Raw genomic sequence first — 22,799 nt, 5'->3', positions numbered from 1 at the left:
AAGAGGTGATTGTGGTAATGCTGGTTATGGTGGAGGTGATTGTGGTAATGCTGATTATGGTGAAGAGGTGATTGTGGTAATGCTGATTATGGTGAAGAGGTGATTGTGGTAATGCTGATTATGGTGAAGAGGTGATTGTGGTAATGCTGATTATGGTGAAGAGGTGATTGTGGTAATGCTGATTATGGTGAAGAGGTGATTGTGGTAATGCTGATTATGGTGAAGAGGTGATTGTGGTAATGCTGATTATGGTGAAGAGGTGATTGTGGTAATGCTGATTATGGTGAAGAGGTGATTGTGGTAATGCTGATTATGGTGAAGAGGTGATTGTGGTAATGCTGGTTATGGTGGAGGTGATTGTGGTAATGCTGATTATGGTGAAGAGGTGATTGTGGTAATGCTGGTTATGGTGGAGGTGATTGTGGTAATGCTGATTATGGTGAAGAGGTGATTGTGGTAATGCTGGTTATGGTGGAGGTGATTGTGGTAATGCTGATTATGGTGAAGAGGTGATTGTGGTAATGCTGATTATGGTGAAGAGGTGATTGTGGTAATGCTGATTATGGTGAAGAGGTGATTGTGGTAATGCTGGTTATGGTGGAGGTGATTGTGGTAATGCTGGTTATGGTGGAGGTGATTGTGGTAATGCTGGTTATGGTGGAGGTGATTGTGGTAATGCTGGTTATGGTGGAGGTGATTGTGGTAATGCTGATTATGGTGAAGAGGTGATTGTGGTAATGCTGATTATGGTGAAGAGGTGATTGTGGTAATGCTGATTATGGTGAAGAGGTGATTGTGGTAATGCTGATTATGGTGAAGAGGTGATTGTGGTAATGCTGATTATGGTGAAGAGGTGATTGTGGTAATGCTGATTATGGTGAAGAGGTGATTGTGGTAATGCTGATTATGGTGAAGAGGTGATTGTGGTAATGCTGATTATGGTGAAGAGGTGATTGTGGTAATGCTGATTATGGTGAAGAGGTGATTGTGGTAATGCTGATTATGGTGAAGAGGTGATTGTGGTAATGCTGATTATGGTGAAGAGGTGATTGTGGTAATGCTGATTATGGTGAAGAGGTGATTGTGGTAATGCTGATTATGGTGAAGAGGTGATTGTGGTAATGCTGATTATGGTGAAGAGGTGATTGTGGTAATGCTGATTATGGTGAAGAGGTGATTGTGGTAATGCTGATTATGGTGAAGAGGTGATTGTGGTAATGCTGATTATGGTGAAGAGGTGATTGTGGTAATGCTGATTATGGTGAAGAGGTGATTGTGGTAATGCTGATTATGGTGAAGAGGTGATTGTGGTAATGCTGATTATGGTGAAGAGGTGATTGTGGTAATGCTGATTATGGTGAAGAGGTGATTGTGGTAATGCTGGTTATGGTGGAGGTGATTGTGGTAATGCTGATTATGGTGAAGAGGTGATTGTGGTAATGCTGGTTATGGTGGAGGTGATTGTGGTAATGCTGATTATGGTGAAGAGGTGATTGTGGTAATGCTGATTATGGTGAAGAGGTGATTGTGGTAATGCTGATTATGGTGAAGAGGTGATTGTGGTAATGCTGATTATGGTGAAGAGGTGATTGTGGTAATGCTGATTATGGTGAAGAGGTGATTGTGGTAATGCTGATTATGGTGAAGAGGTGATTGTGGTAATGCTGATTATGGTGAAGAGGTGATTGTGGTAATGCTGATTATGGTGAAGAGGTGATTGTGGTAATGCTGATTATGGTGAAGAGGTGATTGTGGTAATGCTGATTATGGTGAAGAGGTGATTGTGGTAATGCTGATTATGGTGAAGAGGTGATTGTGGTAATGCTGATTATGGTGAAGAGGTGATTGTGGTAATGCTGGTTATGGTGGAGGTGATTGTGGTAATGCTGGTTATGGTGGAGGTGATTGTGGTAATGCTGATTATGGTGAAGAGGTGATTGTGGTAATGCTGATTATGGTGAAGAGGTGATTGTGGTAATGCTGGTTATGGTGGAGGTGATTGTGGTAATGCTGATTATGGTGAAGAGGTGATTGTGGTAATGCTGATTATGGTGAAGAGGTGATTGTGGTAATGCTGGTTATGGTGGAGGTGATTGTGGTAATGCTGATTATGGTGAAGAGGTGATTGTGGTAATGCTGGTTATGGTGGAGGTGATTGTGGTAATGCTGATTATGGTGAAGAGGTGATTGTGGTAATGCTGGTTATGGTGGAGGTGATTGTGGTAATGCTGGTTATGGTGGAGGTGATTGTGGTAATGCTGGTTATGGTGGAGGTGATTGTGGTAATGCTGATTATGGTGAAGAGGTGATTGTGGTAATGCTGGTTATGGTGGAGGTGATTGTGGTAATGCTGATTATGGTGAAGAGGTGATTGTGGTAATGCTGGTTATGGTGGAGGTGATTGTGGTAATGCTGATTATGGTGAAGAGGTGATTGTGGTAATGCTGATTATGGTGAAGAGGTGATTGTGGTAATGCTGATTATGGTGAAGAGGTGATTGTGGTAATGCTGATTATGGTGAAGAGGTGATTGTGGTAATGCTGGTTATGGTGGAGGTGATTGTGGTAATGCTGATTATGGTGAAGAGGTGATTGTGGTAATGCTGATTATGGTGAAGAGGTGATTGTGGTAATGCTGATTATGGTGAAGAGGTGATTGTGGTAATGCTGATTATGGTGAAGAGGTGATTGTGGTAATGCTGATTATGGTGAAGAGGTGATTGTGGTAATGCTGATTATGGTGAAGAGGTGATTGTGGTAATGCTGGTTATGGTGGAGGTGATTGTGGTAATGCTGATTATGGTGAAGAGGTGATTGTGGTAATGCTGGTTATGGTGGAGGTGATTGTGGTAATGCTGGTTATGGTGGAGGTGATTGTGGTAATGCTGATTATGGTGAAGAGGTGATTGTGGTAATGCTGATTATGGTGAAGAGGTGATTGTGGTAATGCTGATTATGGTGAAGAGGTGATTGTGGTAATGCTGATTATGGTGAAGAGGTGATTGTGGTAATGCTGATTATGGTGAAGAGGTGATTGTGGTAATGCTGATTATGGTGAAGAGGTGATTGTGGTAATGCTGATTATGGTGAAGAGGTGATTGTGGTAATGCTGATTATGGTGAAGAGGTGATTGTGGTAATGCTGATTATGGTGAAGAGGTGATTGTGGTAATGCTGATTATGGTGAAGAGGTGATTGTGGTAATGCTGATTATGGTGAAGAGGTGATTGTGGTAATGCTGATTATGGTGAAGAGGTGATTGTGGTAATGCTGATTATGGTGAAGAGGTGATTGTGGTAATGCTGGTTATGGTGGAGGTGATTGTGGTAATGCTGATTATGGTGAAGAGGTGATTGTGGTAATGCTGATTATGGTGAAGAGGTGATTGTGGTAATGCTGATTATGGTGAAGAGGTGATTGTGGTAATGCTGATTATGGTGAAGAGGTGATTGTGGTAATGCTGGTTATGGTGGAGGTGATTGTGGTAATGCTGATTATGGTGAAGAGGTGATTGTGGTAATGCTGATTATGGTGAAGAGGTGATTGTGGTAATGCTGATTATGGTGAAGAGGTGATTGTGGTAATGCTGATTATGGTGAAGAGGTGATTGTGGTAATGCTGGTTATGGTGGAGGTGATTGTGGTAATGCTGGTTATGGTGGAGGTGATTGTGGTAATGCTGATTATGGTGAAGAGGTGATTGTGGTAATGCTGGTTATGGTGGAGGTGATTGTGGTAATGCTGGTTATGGTGGAGGTGATTGTGGTAATGCTGGTTATGGTGAAGAGGTGATTGTGGTAATGCTGATTATGGTGAAGATGTGATCGTGGTAACAATGATGGTGATCATCATATTCAGGTTAATGAAAGTGATGAATGTAGCTATAAGGGCGATGGTTGCCATTCGGGTGAAAATAATGGTGAGAGATGGAGGCGAAATTAGTGGTTTATGTTGTCATTGCGATTTTCATGATGTTAATTATGCAAGTCGTAGATTTTTTATCTGAGTGGCGTGATGAGAGTGGTGATAATGGCCCTCTTTTCAACGTCCACGAAGCTTCCATTGATGTTAATTTCTGCGGATGCAAATAAGTTTGATGATTTCACATGAAAAGCAGAACATTTTCAATTACATTCGTGGAGTCTCCGGGTCTTTTAATGTGCTGCTAATGTCAATACGAATATCAGGCCTTCATTAGAAAAAAAAAATTAGCAATATTTCTGTGGCATTCGCTGTTCTAACTTTTTCATTCATCTTTCATGGTGGAAATCAGGTATTAATTACTGTTAATCTATGAGCTAGCTTGAATAGAAAGTAGAATTTCTTTCAATAAATGTAACTGAAGTGTTCTTCGTCGTCGTGAGAAATGTATTCTCAGATGAATACTATATAGATAAGCTAAAGAGAAATATTTTCTATGCAAAGATGGGATCAGGGCAGCACCAGATCCATTACCTCAGCAGTATAGTGCTATACTATATTATTTTATATCGTGAAAAGTAATTCTTGCATTACCCCGAAACCCGTAGCCTCGGGGTGTGTACTACAGCGAGCCATGTGTAACACAGTGCTAGGTACCCTTGTGCCAGGTGTGACCTCTGCTCCCTCCACAGGTGCAGCGGCCTGAGTCGACCAGAGCTGGAACGTCAGTGTGAGGTGTCATGTGGCACGGCCTGCACCGTCACCTCCTGGAGCGAGTGGTCTCCCTGCCTCGCCCCAGATCCCTGCCCCATGGGTGAGTGTCCCCCACGACTCTCTCGTCCCTCCTCACTCCTCACTTTACCCCCATCTAGCACTGCCTGCCGTGGTGGAGGGTTACCTGTCCCACTCCCTGGGAGTGTGCCTTCCCAATGAGTGACTAACTTCTAAACCTGATCCCGAGGTCCTTGTCTGGCCCTAGATCCTGTATGACCCTAGGCACCTGCCTGGCCCTAGAAACCTGCCTGCTCTGAGATTCCTGCATGACCCTCGGTGTCTGCTTAACCACCAAAGCCTAGAACCCTCCCCTCTTGAGACGATGACAACTGTTGCACCGTAGGCCCTTCTCACACAGGCCTCCGCCATATGGACAAGTGTCCTCTCTGCTGCTCTTCCATTCTTGTTCCACTGAGGAGCGTCCTTTGTTCCACCTGCGGCCTTCTAGATGAATACTCTCTCTCTCTCTCTGTTAGTCTATACCCCTGACTCATGGTATCCCCTGTTCCAGCCTGACATCCAACCCATGCTCTTGCCTTACATTAACCTCCTGTCGTTCATGTTCTGGTTCATTTTTGTTCCCTTTTTCAGACAACAGACTCTGAATGACCCTAACACCTTTAATCACCCAGGACTTGCTCTAGTCCGCCTTCTCGTCACAGATGGAGTGCTGGTGTCGTCGGTGCAGCGGCGGTGGAGGAAAGTGTTGGTGGAGGCGAGTGAGGGAGGAGAGCCGTGCCCACAGCTGGAGGAGGAGCGAGGGTGTGCCCACGCCCCTGTCTCCTGCACCACCCACCACTGGCGCACGGGGCCCTGGTCTCGCTGTGCCCTGGCTGACGATGTCGAGTGTGGCATAGGCTTTCGAGTCAGGCGTAAGTTATCATCAGAGTTCTATCATGATACCATGCAAAACCTTCTACTGATCCCCTGTATCGTCATGCACTCTAGACAGACATTCATGAGACACTGGATAAATCACAAGTCTTAAGCCTCCTTCGTACTTTATCACGATAGCCTTGTGGTGGTTGTCTTGCCCACCAGGTGTGGAGTGTGTGGACGCCGTGGGGAAGGTTGTGGAGCCGACCCATTGCCTGCTGGGGGACAACATCGTGCCCGAGAGCAGCGTGGAGTGCCAGGTGTCGTGCAGGGAGGCATGTGTCACCTCGTCTTGGAGCGTGTGGACCCCGTGTCCCTCCCATCCGCCTTGTGGCCTCACCTCCGCAAGGACCCGCCACCTCCTGGGTAGGTACACACACACACACACACACCATAGAGAAATCTAAATCTGCCTCACCCTCGACGAAACACATCCTCACCACACCCTCGGCAAGCTCGTTTTCATTTCATGCTTGACCTCGCCCTCAGGGTCAGGTCATCATCACTATAACGTCATCACCACTGGTCATCCTTCATCCTTAATAGATTTATATGTCTGAGGATAAGTTCAGCCTTGTACAGCTAGAGAGAGGAGAGAAGAGTTTAATGAATATCCTTTGTTGTCCATGGGGATTGGGGAGACGTCGGCTAAGATGGATGGGAGCAGAGGGCTGGATATCCTCCCGTCTGTATCATTATTTCTAAGAAGAGGGAACGAGGGGATCTTTTTTTTCCCCCCCATACAAGGTTCGGTCAACTTCTCCTCACTAGACTCCTCTGAAGAGGAGGGGGAATCAGGGCAAGGTTTAGAGGGTGGCTCACGCACACACACACCAAGACAAAATAAAAGTTACATACGTTTCAAGTGTAGCAAAACTATTCCAGAATTGTGGTGACTACGACGATACGCTACCTCATACACTGATTGCGTTGTATGAATAATTATCAAATGACATTACCACTTCAGCCATTACAAGTTATTAACATCGTGATGCCGTGTTTACAGACGGCAGCGAGAACAACCACCGTTGCCACAACCTGACGCTGCAGGAGAGTGAAGAGTGTCCTTGCCATAACTTTTACTCCACCTCCGCTGGCTCCTGGTCCTCTTGCCTTGGTGGGCGGAGTGGAGCGGGACCAGAAGGCGGGCGTAGGTGGTGTGGGTGTGGTGGGTGTAGCAGCTCCAGGAGAGAAAGCCGGCCTGTGTGGTGTGGGGAAACGATACCGGGCGCTGCTGTGTACCAGAGACGATGGTGTCCTGGCTCACCCGAGGTAAGCGACTGTGTTGTGTATGGCTTGTGGTATGACTCTGTCTGTCGTACGACTGGCATCCCTGAGGACAACATTGCCATCATCTTGTCTTTTACCTTAATTATTCTGATGAGATTTTACTTTGATACCATTAAATTACTCCTGATCTGACCTTGTTGAAATGAGTAATGACTACAGATAATCTAAAGTTGATATACAAGTTCCCCTTTTTTTTTTTGGTGGGAAAAATATAGTCTCTGTACGTTTCATGTGTGCAGATGGTGTGGGCATGTGGGTCTGCAAGAAGAGCCGTGCATGGTCGAGTGCCCCTCTGACTGCCGCCTCGGATCCTGGGGTCCTTGGAGCGCCTGTAACGCCTCCTGCGGCGCCGGGCTGCAGCTCAGGACCAGAGAGGTGAGTAGGTTCACCCGAGGTTCTATGGAAAGACAACATCTTCGACGGATATGGATGGCGGAGTTAAACCCAGAGAATACACGGGATTTTCGAACAGTTGAATTGATTCGTCAAAATCGATGGCACTTTGTGAACACCCAGAGTTTGTTTTTTTTAAGATTGAGACTACTTAAAACTTGTCATTCCCTAAAAGAGCCTCTTTGTGGGCACTTAAATATCTAGTGATCTGACCCTTAGGGGTAAGGTTAAAGATCTCAAAATATAGTGAAGAAGTCTTAGACTTGACCCCTTCTTCCATCGCAATCTAAGCGCTTTCCCTCCTTCAGATCCACGAGCCGAGCCTGTGGGGAGGACGTCCGTGTCCGGAGACGGTGCAGAGTCGCGCCTGTTGGGGGTCCTGCAGCTCGAGTTGGGTACCAGGCGGATGGTCCGAGTGCCAGGTCACCCACATGCAGGACTGTGGCACCGGCACGCAGACCAGAAGTGTCAGGTCAGCACCTCAAATGTCCTTAACCTGCTGCAGGTCAGAACGTCCAGTACCCCTCTCTCTTGTCCAATTTTTTCCCCGAATTCATTTGCGAAAATTTTACACGTTATTGCTGATAGATTGTGCGAGTCACTGTTATGAAGAATACGTTATAGAACTGAGTAATAGTCTCGTATCACAGTATCATACTGATAGATTAATGAAATCAGACGTGTTCTTATGCTAATACAACTTTTATTGATATGGTGACACGCAGGTTCATATAGAGAGGGACCTTTTAATACTAAGATGATAAGCCATGAAATCTTATTCTTTCAGCCAGATTTTGTTTACCATGATTACTACCCGACTTGCTGTCCTCCAGGTGTATGAGGGAGGCACCGACGGGGCTGCAGCAGCAGGTATCTGAGAGCGAGTGTGACACTTCTCTAAAGCCACCTAACCAGCAAGCCTGTCACATCTCCTGCCCAGGGGAGTGCGTCGTGTCCTCGTGGTCTCCTTGGTCCTCCTGTTCCCAGGTAGATTTTATATGCGGCAGATTAGGGTAATAACAAACCAACCCCGGCAAGTCAGTCTTGTGTATTGCACCGACCCATACCAGCGGGTACACTGACGAGCCAGGGTATAGTGTGACTATCCGTGTCTGGTCTCATGGCCACCTGGTAATCTTGAGAAACTGCAGAAGTTTGTCTCTGGGTCTGGGAAAGGTGAAGCGGTGGAAAAAGGCAGGTTAGTTGGACTGCGAGTTTGACTGGAGGGGAACCTTGAGGAAATGGGGCGTTTGATACTTGAGTGGAAATGGCAGCGAATGGAACGACGGAAGTTGAAGAGAGCCATCGTGGTTGGTGAGAGGACTAAGGTTCTGTGTTCAGTGAGGAGTGTGTGGAAAGAGGTCGCTGTCTGGGAGAGCAAAGATGGGTATGTTTGATGGTACAGTGGTCCCGACGATGTTTTAAGAATACGAGGCACAAGTCCCTAGGTAAAAAAAAAGTACGGAAGAGTGTGGATGTGTTGGAGATTATAGGTTAAAAGGAGAGTAGTCATGATAGAGCTGAAGAGGGTGGATAACTTGAAGAAAGTACATGTCTGTAGGAAAAGGGAACAGTGCAGATGGGGAAATCGAGGAGGTGGAAAGATGGAGTGGAAGACGCTTCAAGCATTCAAAGCCTGAACATACAGGAGGGTGCAAGGCATGCAAGTGATAGAACGAATTGGTTCACAAAGGGGCCACGTGCTATCAGGAGGCTGAACCAGAGCATATGACGCAGTCAAGGGAAACCACAAAAGTATCTGTGGGTAGGGGCTTGATCTCTGCTACTGAGTGTAACGCAGCCTTCGAGCTGCAGACACCCTTGGAACTTTTTAAAGGGGTGTTGGGGATCATATGATAATAATAAGTTGATGATAATTAGCAAGTTTTTAAGAATTTTTGTCGAAAATGTGACTGTCGAATGACGCAGTAAATCTGTTGGCCAGGTTACCAAATAAGTGCTACTGTTGCAGGGCTGCCCGGAACACAGCCGACGGAACAGGAGCCGTGAGGTGGTGCGCCGTCCTGCAGGGAACGTAGCTACGTGTCCACCACTGACAGAAGACGAGCCATGTTTTCAGGGAACCTCCTGCTGGATCTACACGTGGCAGGTGTCCAACTGGACCTCGTGTGTACCGCTGGGTCATTCCTCGTGCGGCGAGGGGGTGAGGAACCGCCCCGTCACCTGCGTCAGGTCGGGGGGCGTGGCCGTACCGGACTGGTGAGATGCTGGCTCTAGTTTTGCAGTTTTCTTTCTCTGTTCAGTCTGTACCTCTCTCTCTCTCTCTCTCTCTCTCTCTCTCTCTCTCTCTCTCTCTCTCTCTCTCTCTCTCTAATATATATATATATATATATATATATATATATATATATATATATATATATATATATATATATATATGTGTGTGTGTGTGTGACCCAGTAATCAGACAATTGCAGACTAAGGAGGAAGCAAGTGACCTGATTTGAAGATATTAGAATTAAACCGAGACCACCTCGGTTGGATCGTAGGTCTGTGTATCTATAGAACTTTCCTATCCAAGTAAGGACACGCCTCCTGAAATACTTGAACAGCTTAGTCATCCACCCAGGGCTACAAGAAGCAGTGATGCACTTTTCGTGATCAACTGTATACCATCCATCATGAAATTAGATGTAGTGATGTGTCTTACCAGACATGATTCTACAATTAAGTGTTCTGGTTCTATCCTGGACTCTTTGTATTAGCATTATACCGGTCAATCCTGTGATCTTCAAGACTCGCATGTATGAAAAAAGAAACTGTTGAATAACTCCGTTCTAAGATCATTCTTGTAGTTAGCCTTTTCTTCTTTTCCACGTTGTCCTACATAACATTCGTTACTGTTTTGCAAGATGTTTGATATACACCACCATCCACAGGTGGACTTGTCAACTGACGTGATTTTTTTCATGAATCTTATTCAAAAACATTAGTTATACGGTAGAGTCAAAGTGTCTTTCTGATGTTCATAATGTTTGATGGATGTGCCATAGAATGACTGTTTTGCTTTTTCCATGCACTTGGCGATCATTTTTTTTCTAAATACCACATCCTTGTTACTATTATGTACAAAAATTCTTCATCTATATATTTTGGAGCACATACTCTTAATGTTCTCAAAGACATTCCTAAATTGACTGACAGTTTGATGGATTGGTGACTGTGACTTGGTTTAACTGTTACAGGATGTGTCCACGGGACTCGCGGCCATCACCCATCGAGACCTGGTGCTACGTGGACTGTCCCATCGACTGTGAGGTCACGCCCTGGACGCCGTGGAACGACTCCAAGTGTTCCTGTGGCGAGAAACGTGGGTCCAACTCGCTAGCCGGGTTCTTCGGTCTCTCTCCTTCCGGCAACTGATCTACTCTCGGCTTGACTCTCCGCCTCCCTTTCTTTTATATCTCCTCGACTTTCCCCGCCTTGAATATGGGCACGACCTCTACCCTCTTCGCATCTTTAGCACTACGTACTTGACGAGTATTATTATATCAAGTGGCTTCTCGGGTGTTTTTGCACTCATTGATACTTCAAAGCTGTCTTCTGGCTCTCTTCTTGTCACAATCCTTCCTTCTTGAGCTAGAATATGGTCTTAATCCTTACCAAAAAATCGACCATAACATGTATCCATCAACCTCCAATTTTACCAACTCTCTATTGGTGCAGCCCACTTTCCTGCTGGATCCTGCAGTAGTAATTCGTCCAGCCCATTGTATCTTGTCTTGTCCAGAATCTTCATTTTCGCCAAGATGCATAGATTCTGAATATTCCGAATTTCCTGAAGCATTTCGTTTAACTCTTCCCGATTGTTTTCTGTCTGGTACAGTACGCTATCTCTCGGTTGCGTAACGAAGTAATTCATACAGTTCTACTAAATGTATTCAAAGCTCTCTATTGCCCTGTTACAGTAAATATTCTATATACATCCTCCCCAGCCCAAAAATTACTTTGTAGTTTCTACCTCCTCTTTCCTCGCATCGTCTCTGACTTGTGTTGTCGGGCAAGTCTTGTGTGTGATCCTTTGTTTGGTTTCCCAGAGAAGACCCACATCCTTCAACATTCTTTGCCCTTAACTCTATGATTACCCACGTTTTTTTTTTCTGGTTAGCTTCGATTCCCTCAGTCGTTTTGATGTTGGCATGATCCTGACATTTCATCAATTCCCTGACCTTTACATTAACTTCCTGAGACTTTTAAAGATCTTTGACTATTGACTTATTTTCCCGATTTTCACTTCAGTCTGTTGTGCATAGAAAATGCTACAGCTCCTCCATGCCCATCAACATTTCGAGTTTCCACTGTTTAATGGGCTCTTCTCACCCTGCTTCCCTACCACTATATATTCCTCTTGACAGATTACATCGCATCTCTGTAGCAAGTTTCGGCCCCCCATCACTTTTTATCCTCTCCCACTTAAAGTGAGTTCGATGCTCATAAGTTAGTGTTATTGTTTTTCTTCTTAGTGGTTCAGATGTTTTCATATTACTGCATTGTTTCCGCGGGTGTATTTCAACTGCGTTACTTAAAGATGTCCTATTTTGCAGAGTCCATTGTATAAGTGCTTCATCTAAGTGTATCGACTAACTTATGGTCTGCATTGGTTAGAGTATACGAGTGTAACTTACAAGTCCTTTACTCCCCTGAGTGTGTGTGTGAGGTGTACTCAGACCCCAAGACAACGTACTAACACAAGCTTCAACCCTCTTTAGCTGGAGAGATGACGCGACGTCGGTTCCTGTCTGTCAACCCCAGTGAGTCTGGTCGTCCGTGCCCGGCCCACCTGCAGCAATCCCGTCCTTGCCCGGCCATCCCTTGCTACACGTGGGAACGCGGCCCCTGGTCACAGTGCCACCTCCAGGTACCTCCCTCCCTCTGTAGTCTTCCTCCCACAGGCTGCAGTCAAGACATTATTAATCCATTTAGTCTCGCATGTATAGCTTAGCACTCTTATGCCTCGTTAAGTTTATCCGTTAAGTATATCGTGTTTATGATAACTTGAAGGCATGAATTTTACATATAGGAGTGTACAGTCTTTAGGAATTTAAGTTTATCTTTAAAATGAGATGAAAAGGTAGTATTTATACAAAGCAATTATTTGTGAAATATAGTAACTTTGTGGGATTTAGACAAACCAATAGAAACTTGCCTACGTCAGTCTGAAAAACAGGTTGAGATAAACTCTTTCATGAACAAGGTCGAGTGAAAGTATGCGATATAAATCTGACTGTAGCGATGATAGTGTTTCAAAAGTGATAGAAATACTGATATTTGATTCATCATATCCTGTATCAGTAAGGGGGCTTAAGTATCTAATTTGCTCCAAAGTGAAAATACCACATGAGAATTATGGTGTGACCAACTTTTTCACCATCTTTAGTATTATGATCGAACTAGGTCTGTGTGCGTCCAAGATGACAATAGTTTGTGTGTGGCACAGGAAGTAACGTCAATAGTTTTCAGTTTAAAGACTGGTCTCTTGGACTAACCAAGCATACATGACTGTGATAGGCAACTCAACGTATGACTTTGTGTAAGGGAAGGAAGTTAAAGCTGTATTGTCCCTGACAGACGAACACAGGTGAACACCACGAGGAGCTGAGAGTACGAGAAGTACTCCTGGTGAGGGAGGAAGCAATACTAATCATGATGCTGTACATCGACCGAGATGCTTCCTATATTTCGGTTACCTCGCTCAGGTTGTCAGTCCTGGGTATGCAATGTGCCTCGCAGACATCTGGAACCATTCATGATTTGTTGTTGGTGTTTTATCCTCTTCTTTCATCAGAAACGAGGCAGAGATGCCTTAAAGTCGAGGCTGTAGAGAGACTTCAGATGTGTTGTGGAAATGGAACATTAAATCAATTCCTTTCGAAAGAGCTCATAGCCCATCCTCACCTTGGGTGATGAGAGACATGTTTGAGAAGTACGCTACATAACACTCAGCCTGTGCAATTTACCACTGATATGACTTTGCCTTTCCTAGTTGCAATTAGGAAAACCCCGACCTTTTCCTAGTTATAGCCAGAAGAACCTAACCACAATAGAAGTTATAGTTAAATTAGTCTTTGAGCTATATGCAAGGACAGCACAAAATAGTGTCAGCGAAAATTGTCTTACCACCCTAACATCCTTTGTTGCAGAAAAGTATTCCACTTTGAAACCAGTTTAATTGTCATTTGATCGTTTTTGGCTCCACTATAGATCATGTTAGTCTAATATGGTAATACTGTTGGCAGGGTGGAAGCTGTGGTCATGGCTACGTGGAGAGGAACGTGTCGTGTGTGGGACCAGGTGGCCAGACAGTCGACCCCAAGCTGTGTTTGGCACTTGTCCACGTCGGAGGCCACACGTGGCCCTACCTAGCAAGAGCCCTGGACCTCAACACTAGGGTGAGTCCAGTAGTGGTGACAGTTACTTCTTCAGGAATGGTTTGTCAATAAGTTGTCCCCCTTCAGGAATATGATGGCTATTCATGATGAGAAAGATGTGGGAAACAGAGATAGCCCAGCAAAGACTCCACATTCTTTATATATTCATTATAGATTTGAGATAGGTAGAGGTTCATTATATCCTCCCCATTTGTACAGAGAGCTGCAGGAAATTATAAACAATTTATCTCGATAGTTGATGGAGACAAAGTCTTGGAGACTAATTATAGACTGGATCATCGTATCTAAATGTTGCATGTTGGTTAACCTGAGGTCGAAATGCATGAATTATAGCAACTGTGATGGGAGCGAAAGGAACTCCTACCCAAAAATGACAATGTCTTGGGATATCCTGAAGGAATACGTTAGTGACGTGTTCTCATCCCGGCAGGACGGGTGCTACGTGCCGTGTGAGGGCGACTGCGAGCTGACGGAGTGGGCGCCCTGGTCCCACTGCCACAGGGACTGCTCCAGGGGCCACCAAGGTACGACTTCCACACACAAATAAAAACAAGAGTATTACAGAGATACTCGAACCTGTAACAATTAGTCATTCAGCAGACGCCCGATACACATGGAGTTCTATTACATATTTCTTTTTGTGCTCATTCCACACTTGAGGTAGCATAACACGCCACTGTCTTGGTGTAAAATCATACCCATAGCGCAAAGTACGTGAGCAGTTGCTACTGATCCAATTGTGAAATTTAGATTGTACATTTTGGGGGTAACTTAACAGTAAAGAGTTACCCTATTTGTGCAAGATTGAGTCTTAGAATTTAAGTGAGAGAAAGAGAGAGGATAGGATTTCATCTCCGTGCCTCTAAAGATGTACCTAATATGAGATCTTGCTCCCAAGGCTTTCATTTGTTTTTCTTCTTTTCCTCATCAGGCGGCACTCAGGCCCGGTCCCGAGCTGTGCTGACGGAGGGGTCGTCAGAGAGAGGAGGTGGGAAACCCTCTTGTCCTGGGCCACTGTGGGAGACGCGGCCCTGCCTGGCGGGGCCCTGCCTCAACTTCACCTGGGAGGTTCGCAATGGCACCGTCCAGTGTGTCCGTAGCGACGGGCTCTTCGTGACAGGTGAGGGGCCCTCCAGGTGGGTCTTGGTGCTCCTTCCTCGCTCTCTTCTTCCGTTTCTCCACCATTTGCCTTGTCGACCATATTTCCTTCTGAATTCTAAACTCTTCCCAGTTCCATCGCCCCACGATGCTGCTGAACACGATGGAGAACAAGACCAACAGCAAAAAACTGTGACGAAAGATAAAGAACAAGTCACCCCCTAGACCCCATACATGAAGCACTTCTAACATCAAATAACATCTCCCAAAGAACATGCAAACACACATAAAATACTTCTCAGAAATCAGCCATAACCCTCAAATTAGTTGAAAAAAAAGCACACAAAATCCACCATCATGACACAGCAGCTCATCCAACCCTCATGACGACACAGCGCTCTAACTAAACACAGTAACACACTACTGATGTCACTTAGTATTTGAGATCATCTGAGGGTGGACATGAATCCGTTGCCTCTCAGAAGGCAGCAGAACCAATTTACAAACATTTATATTTCAGGTTTCTTGTAAGAAATGGGACGGATATCAAAGTTACAGACGCTTTGTATATCGGATGTCTTGTTCTGAAAGATAACATACATAGAAATATATATCCTGATCATCTAATGAATGTAGTCAACATAGTTATGACAGCAGTGACCAGAGAACATAAAGAGGACGTTAGGCAAGATGGTAATTCCCATTTCCCTCCCAGGTGGGTGTGAAGGCCAGCCACGACCGTGCGTGCCGGAGTGCACCGTCCGTGGCTCGCTATGCTCAGCCGTGGGCGCCTGCGTCTGCCGGACTGGGCTGCGGCCGCTCTACTCGGAGAAGCAGCGGTTCCGACTCACCAGCTGTATTCCCGTCCGCAACCTCACTTTCCCTCTGCCCCAGCCACTCTCTGGCGCCAAGTACCTGCCCGGTGAGTGTGTTCGTGGGTGTCGTACTGTTTCCTGGTATTGTTGAAGGCCCGTTATTCGGCAAGAGGCGTATCAGTCTCCCTCCAGAAGTCTGGTATACATTCTTGCTTTTTCACCGTGCATGACTTGAGATAGCAAGGGAAAAAACTCTTCTAGTGTTTACGGTTACATACAAGGAGAACTCTTTACGCTTGATCCACCACAACATTCCATTCAGCTGAGCGAATTAGCTCTACTGGCGAGGGAGTGGTGTCGAGTCTGTTATTAACTGAATACTGTTGTCATTTCATTGAGTAATTAAACTCTGATACAGACCACTCATGGTACAGCAGTTGCACTTTTTTGTGAATCACTAACAGGATTGTCTCATTTTATTAAACTCCTTTGCCCTTCAGATTTCTACGCATAACCTCGTATGTTATTCTGTATCTGAACTGATGAGCGATATAGTTTTAGAAACTTTGTCTCTATACTGTGAGTAAGCCGAAGATGTTCCGCAAGTGACAGTGTATTCTACGTCCAAAGGATGGTTAAGATCCTTTACTTGTGTTATGCACATATAATGCCATTTCTCGTCATCTGATTGCCATTATGTTCCTTAAACTTTCATGACATTTTAGTCTTTTCTTAATCTTGTACTTCAGCCTTTTCAACTTTTTCTTTCATCTCCATTCACTTCTTTTCCATCCTTATGCTTCCAAGATTATCTCATTTAAACTTGCAGTGTTTGATTTCGCTCTTTGATCAGTGTATTTACCACACTTAGTGAGCACAGTCTCCAATAATGACCATGATCTCATGTGTGTCTTGCTTTCCCCTTGGCCAGCAGAAGACATCAACGTCTGGATGTTCGCTATGGTGGGCGTCGGCAGCGCCTTCGTCGTATTCGTCGTCATCTCCATGTATCTCCTGTGGTAGGTGGCTTCGTATTCGTACTTCCTGTTATAGAAAGACTCCTGTTGGTACTTCCTAAGGTAGGTGACTTCATGTTGTATGGTTTTCTATAACAAAGACTACGGTCGGTGACGGAGGTCTTCATGTAGGCCAGACCTTGAATGAAATAGAAAAAAGGGACTAAAAAGAAAAACTTTTCCTTCTTGGAAACATGCATTGGTACTTTCTTTGCCATAGAACGATGACCGTTCAAACCCTTCCAAATATCGTCCTGTTGCTTTGACTATTTCCTAAGTCATTGAATCATTTCTGAACTCCCGTATCCTTTTCTATCCAGCTAGTGCTTGGGATTCGTATCCAAGACAGTTTGGAGACCCCTATGCTGTTGACCGTGATATATCCAAAGCTCTTAAACGGATGTGGCACTGGGATCTCTTCTCCAAGCTTTCCTCTTTTAGCTCACTCCCCACTTTAATCCCTCTCATCTAGTTTCTCCTCTGGCCGCTCTGTCTCCGTAATTGTTTATGGATAAACCTCTTCCCTATCTACAGGATTGTCCCCCATGGTTCTGTCTTTTCTCCTGCACTCCTCCTTTTTGATCAACAATTCACTTTTTTCAACAAATAAACCAAATGCATTCGTATACTAACGACCGAACACTGCATTCATCCACTTCCATCAAAGTCGCTCCTTCATACCTCTCCCAATCTACATTTCAAATCTGTATAAGTTCCTCTATAAATTCAGTCTTGGACGAGGTTATTCTAGTATGGTAAGCGTACCGTTCAATGCCTCCAGAACCAAATTTCTGCCCAGATCCTAATGTCTAAAGGTAGGTAACAATGCTTTTGGCACCACATGTGGTAGATTACCTGCTGTTTGAGAGTTCCGAGAAACTGACCTGATAATGGCACCTATTGCGGTAGGTGGCCTGCTGCTGGCACATCTTGTGGGAAATGGTCTCATATTGGCATCTTCTCCAGTATATGGTGTTTTACTGGAACCTCCTTAGATATAAAGGCGTTCCATCTGTACCTTTTCAGGTAAGTGTTCTCATACTGGCATCTTTTATGGCATAGATGACCTGCAACTGAAGCCTCAGGCATTAAATGTCCTCCCAAGTTTTCAATTCCTGCAGCAAGCGGCCTCCTATTTGTGCCATTTCTGGTCGGTGGCTCCTCATGCAAGCTTCTGCGTCAGGTAACCTACCATTTCTGCGGTAGATGTCACTGGTAGTGGGAGAACTCCACGATCATTGTTACGGCCTGAAATGTACGATGTAAGAGTCTCTTTACTCATACCATTACCTAGAGACTAACACTTGTATCGACAGTAGAGATTTATTCACTATTTTCCAACAGCCAAAGTCCCCGCGAGCAGACGACGACGCCTATGACGCTAAGACGCCAGAAGAACCTCCGTCACCGACCTGTATGAGTGAAGACGGCGAAGACCAACAACCACCATGTGTATACGTCGCTCTGATGCAGAATCTCGGTCCAGAACGCTTCTCCAGCTTCCTATCCCTGTGCTCGCTGTACAGGCCTGAAGAAGACTCGCCACCATAGACCGTACACAGAGAGTGTGTTGTGTAGCGACGAAAAGTGGAAGTACTAGTTTCTTGTGGATCCTTCAGCGTATTCCTCTCTGGGCTTTTTAGTATACTGCGACCGACAGGCGGGCAGGAAGGGAGGGAAGGAGGCAGGCGAGCAGGCAGGGAGATGCTGAGGGTAGCAGGAATCGTGTTGCCATTTGCTGCTGTTGACCTAATACCATAAGTAGTAGATTCTATACATTTACGAAAAGAAGACACAGAATCTATCATTCCTTTTTGTTTTATATATATACATATAAATATATATATATACATATACATAGCCTTGTTCCCATGTAAACTAGAAGAAACATCGCCATTCGATTACGTGTTCTTTGCCAAATTGAGCATAAATGGTCCAGCCTTCCATAGGAATCATGCGTTGCTCACTCGCAACTCAAGGTGTCGTCACTGTGTATATTTTTGCATTTTATACCATTGTCATTGAGTAGGAGGTGGTCGTCACGCCCCCACACACAAGGTGGGCAGCAGTCAGTCCCTCATTCATAGAGCTCGTGTGTAATTACGTGTTTCTCATTTGTCATTCTTCTGGGTTTTTAAGCTGTGTGAGCAGTGCAGTTTGGGTTGCTGAGTTTTTGGTCCTCTGAGCAGCATGGGAGGAGTGAGGTTGTGTGTGTGTGTGTGTGTGTGCTTCAGTTTAAGAGACAAAAGAAAGAGACAGAGACAGAGAAATGGAAGAAAGCTACAAGTTATATCTAGTAACTGTGTACACATTATCTTGCCGTAGGCCCATAGGGTGGTGATAGGTGGTCAACATGTGTTCATTATATTGTGGCAACGTGGTTTCCAGGCCAGCATACCCTGACCTGCTGCAGTTTTGCCACTAGTTTACTCACCCCAGAGGTAATATCACAGATTTTTCTCATGTATAGCAGATATATATATTGTTCATTCTCATTGATTGTTATACATTACATACCCTAAAAAATCAGATTGTAACGTGAACCCAAATTCCATTTTATCGTCTATCATTAATGAGGGAGATGTGGTAGACTAGGACATGTATGTAAGCTTTCTATACTCGCTGGTCGACAGGGAAGCATACGAAATCTATCCCTTCCACTGGAATGGCCACTTGACTCCACTGATCCATGCTATTAAGGCAAAGCTTCCCTGCTCCTAACATTATTAATTAAGATTCATCATAATCTGAACCTAGTCAGATATTTATATATATATATAAAAAGCCTTGCTGAAAAACGTGATGTGAATACTCTTGTCATGAAATAATGGAAAGCTAAAGATGAACTCTCAATCAAATTTCATAAAAGATATATACACTTACTTGAACATAGAAACAGCTGTCGCCTGAGTTTGTATATTGTCGGTTCTTCCATATGTCTACTTACATACACACACATACCAATGATAGGTCTACGTTCATATCTTGTCTCCCAGCTCTTACCTCTGGTGGCTCGTTGGTCCCCGAATGTTTCCACTGCGATCCTGTGCCCTGTAAGGGGTACCAGAGATAGTCACTTGCTACTTCAGACCATCAGTTAAAACCACGCCGATTACAATTCACAAGATAACGTGGGCTACGTAAAGAGTTTCTCAACAATTCCTAGATATTTTCCCATTCCTAGTCACACGAGAAACTTTGTAAGTACAAGCGCCGTTCACTTATGGTACGTTTATATAAGTAGATCCTGTCATGGCTACGAAGACGGGATTTTTTTACCTCCTTTCCCCTCAAAGAATTTGTGATGAAACTGTATTCTGACCACGGAAATGTGGACGGCGTTGATCCTTTTACCAAAGAAATGATTATACTTCGATATTCATTTTGAAAATAGACATGAAAACACGTACCTAGTCATTAAGTGATATGAAACATATCTTAGGGCTAGTTGGAGGAGGAGGGCCTTTCGAGAGGGTTATATGATGACCCCGGGTGAGTTTACCATCGCGGAGTCGTGAGGGACTATGAGTCTGGTCTCTTCTCATAGAAGAGTCGATGTATATCGTACGTGGTGTTGAACATGGTTCTGCCATCACCTGGATGACTAGTCTTGACTGCAGTTAACTTTTATACTCAAAGTTGATAGGAATAATGTTGGAATATTAGCCATAGGTGAAGACTGATGTAAAACGCGAGATATTTCGTCTCTTAGAACATTCCGTAGCACAATCTGTTAACGCTACCGAATTGTTAAGTTGCTACATTTACGAGTGATGCGCTGAATATGACGTTGTCTGTTAGGAAGTTGCTTCTATATCCCATTGTCTGTCACGGCTTTATCATGATTATATGTTCGTTATCAGTCTATAATGATATCGGCAATGCTGTTAAGGGAGATAAGCTGTTATTGCCACCACCAACACCACCCAGAGGAATGCATTTGGCCCCGGGATCTCAAGAGGGAACACAGAGATTAGAATGTGTCATGTGTCATACAAGTTACAGGAGAAGGACTGCTATATCACTAGGTCAAAAGAAAACCATCCAGGTTCTATTGTCACAAGTGTAAATATACATATTTAGCTTTTACGTCTTGGGAAACACCACTCCTTTTCCTCTGTAGGTACAAACCTACCAAGTGTCAAAATACAAATTAGCAATGATATCAGTAAAAGGGATTATGTTCCTAGCTCTAACAACCCTGGGGAGGTCATGACCTCGTGTGGAAAGTGGGTCATGATCCTGGTGTCATTTGTTAAATGAACGACTGTAATCACTCTGTCTTATGAAAGGTCTGTAGTTCTTATTCCTCCGTATTCAGTGAATGTACATTTGTCATTTGCATAGAAGTTTGTATCGTGTTTATACTGTAAAAAAAAAATGAGAGAACATGTGAGTTAAGTTGATAGAATTAAAGCACCCAGAGCAAGAAGACAAAATGCAATGCATTGTCCTCATCATTGTCTCTCACAGTGTGTTCAAGATGGTATATGCTGTTAACCAATATCTGGAATATAATTTCCTTCCTCTCTCCATTACCTCGTGAACAAATAAACAGTATAACTAGTCAGGGTGTATGATTAGGCATTGCCAAATGATCTTATATGTATTTTAATAGAACATAAATTACTGCAGGTAAGGGTGTTCACTAAAACATATTGGTCTCTTCAGTTCTATACTGATGACTGTCAAATGAATCATTGCTTGCAAATCTAACAAATTAGAGATGAAATGTGTCGGGTATCTGGTTGACTTCTTCCGATTTCATTGTCCTTTATTTTACAAGGGAGAGTTTTAGCGTCGACCCATTGTTTATAGATGTCCATTACTGATTGTACTGTAAATACGACATACTTTATCCCCCCCCGCCTCCCAACAATGATGGTCCTACCTTGAAGTCGACATCAGAGTGTAACATAAAGGACGCGACATGTGTAACATGAATTAAATGTTTTAAAGTTTACCGTTTTATTTCTTACCCCCATCGACGGTTGAGAGGTGTCATGTTGTGCAATGTAAACGCACTAAACTTAAGATTAAAGAATGATTTTTCTTCACTCATCCTCTCCATATATACGAATCAATTTCAACGCCACCCCAGCACAGGTCTATCAGCCAATATGCAGTGACTAACACCTCTTTTACACTGGCATTATATATACTATTAACCTACGGCTCACACCACGTACTTTCTTCAGGCATTTTCGTTTTACAACACGTCCATTCTCATACTTTTTTCTCTATTCAGAGCGAAGACTGACTTCCGTGGAACACTAACAGATTGTCTTATCCTTCCACATACATCTTGATTTACCCTGAACCTGTTACTCAGTTCCCATGGTTCCATCGGCTGTCATGTACACTACTTGGTGTTTCGAGGATTCCAGGTAGTCAGTTCAGACTTAAACCATCTCGTTTCATCCTCCTGCTGCATATCTCTACGTTTGTCCATAGTTGCTCCCAACTTCTACATACACTCTAGCAAAGTGTGTCGCCAACTTCTGGAATTTTTCTCAAGAACCTGGCATCAGATCCGCGTCATCAGCAAATAGCAAGTGATTTCCCTTCCATACCTCTCATGTCCTCGAAATACCGTAATCCCCCGACCCTTCAACATCAGTCTATGACCCTTGTATCAGACTTCCTCACCACCCCGTCCGTAGACAGAGTAAAGAACAATTACATCACAGCTCCTTGAAGCAAATAACCTTCATGGGGAACGACTTGCTATCTTTCATTCAGAACCTTCATGCATGCCTTGCTCTCTTATATAAAACGTCACTGTTTTAAGTCCTGCAGGTGGTCCTACTACTGGATAGTGTCCTACAGGTGTTCCCACTCGTGGTAAAAGTCCTGGAAGTGATCCTGCTGCTGGAACGAAGTCCATCAGGTAGTGTTGCTACCAGGAGTAGTCCTGCAGGTATTTTTAATACTAAAGGGTCCTGCAGATGCTCTTGCTATTGATGAGAGTCCTGCAGTTGTCCTTGCTGCTGCTGATAGAAACTCTGAAGGTGATCCTATTAGTAGTGGGAGACCTACAGGTATTCCTGATATCAGTGGAAATCCTGCAAGTGTTCCTGCTACTGGGGAAAGTCCTGCAGGCGTTGCTGCTACTGAGAGAAGTCCTGTAGCTGTTATTAACACAAAAGAGTCCTCCAGGTGCTCCTTTATGTGATTTTACGACTGGATAAGAATCCTACAGGCGTTCC

At 44.3% G+C, this 22,799-nt stretch overlaps 1 protein-coding gene across 1 annotated transcript; it reads left to right on the top strand.

The window, feature by feature from the left end:
* Positions 1 to 4,658: 4,658 nt before the first annotated feature.
* Positions 4,659 to 21,553, top strand: LOC139747358 (thrombospondin type-1 domain-containing protein 7B-like). The gene is made up of 16 exons (XM_071659565.1): positions 4,659 to 4,732; positions 5,284 to 5,397; positions 5,734 to 5,934; positions 6,619 to 6,840; positions 7,098 to 7,233; positions 7,560 to 7,723; positions 8,085 to 8,238; positions 9,224 to 9,471; positions 10,458 to 10,582; positions 11,982 to 12,130; positions 13,509 to 13,661; positions 14,092 to 14,185; positions 14,593 to 14,781; positions 15,475 to 15,681; positions 16,509 to 16,593; positions 17,935 to 21,553. The coding sequence occupies exons 1-16, from the start codon at positions 4,659 to 4,661 to the stop codon at positions 18,008 to 18,010; spliced, it is 2,391 nt and encodes a 796-aa protein (XP_071515666.1). The 3' UTR covers positions 18,011 to 21,553.
* The last annotated feature ends 1,246 nt before the right edge of the window (positions 21,554 to 22,799 follow it).

The sequence above is a fragment of the Panulirus ornatus genome, chromosome 68 (genome assembly GCF_036320965.1).
Source record: "Panulirus ornatus isolate Po-2019 chromosome 68, ASM3632096v1, whole genome shotgun sequence".
Classification (NCBI taxonomy): domain Eukaryota; kingdom Metazoa; phylum Arthropoda; class Malacostraca; order Decapoda; family Palinuridae; genus Panulirus; species Panulirus ornatus.
Note: the sequence above shows the minus strand (reverse complement) of the source record. Positions and strands in the feature narration are given on the sequence as shown.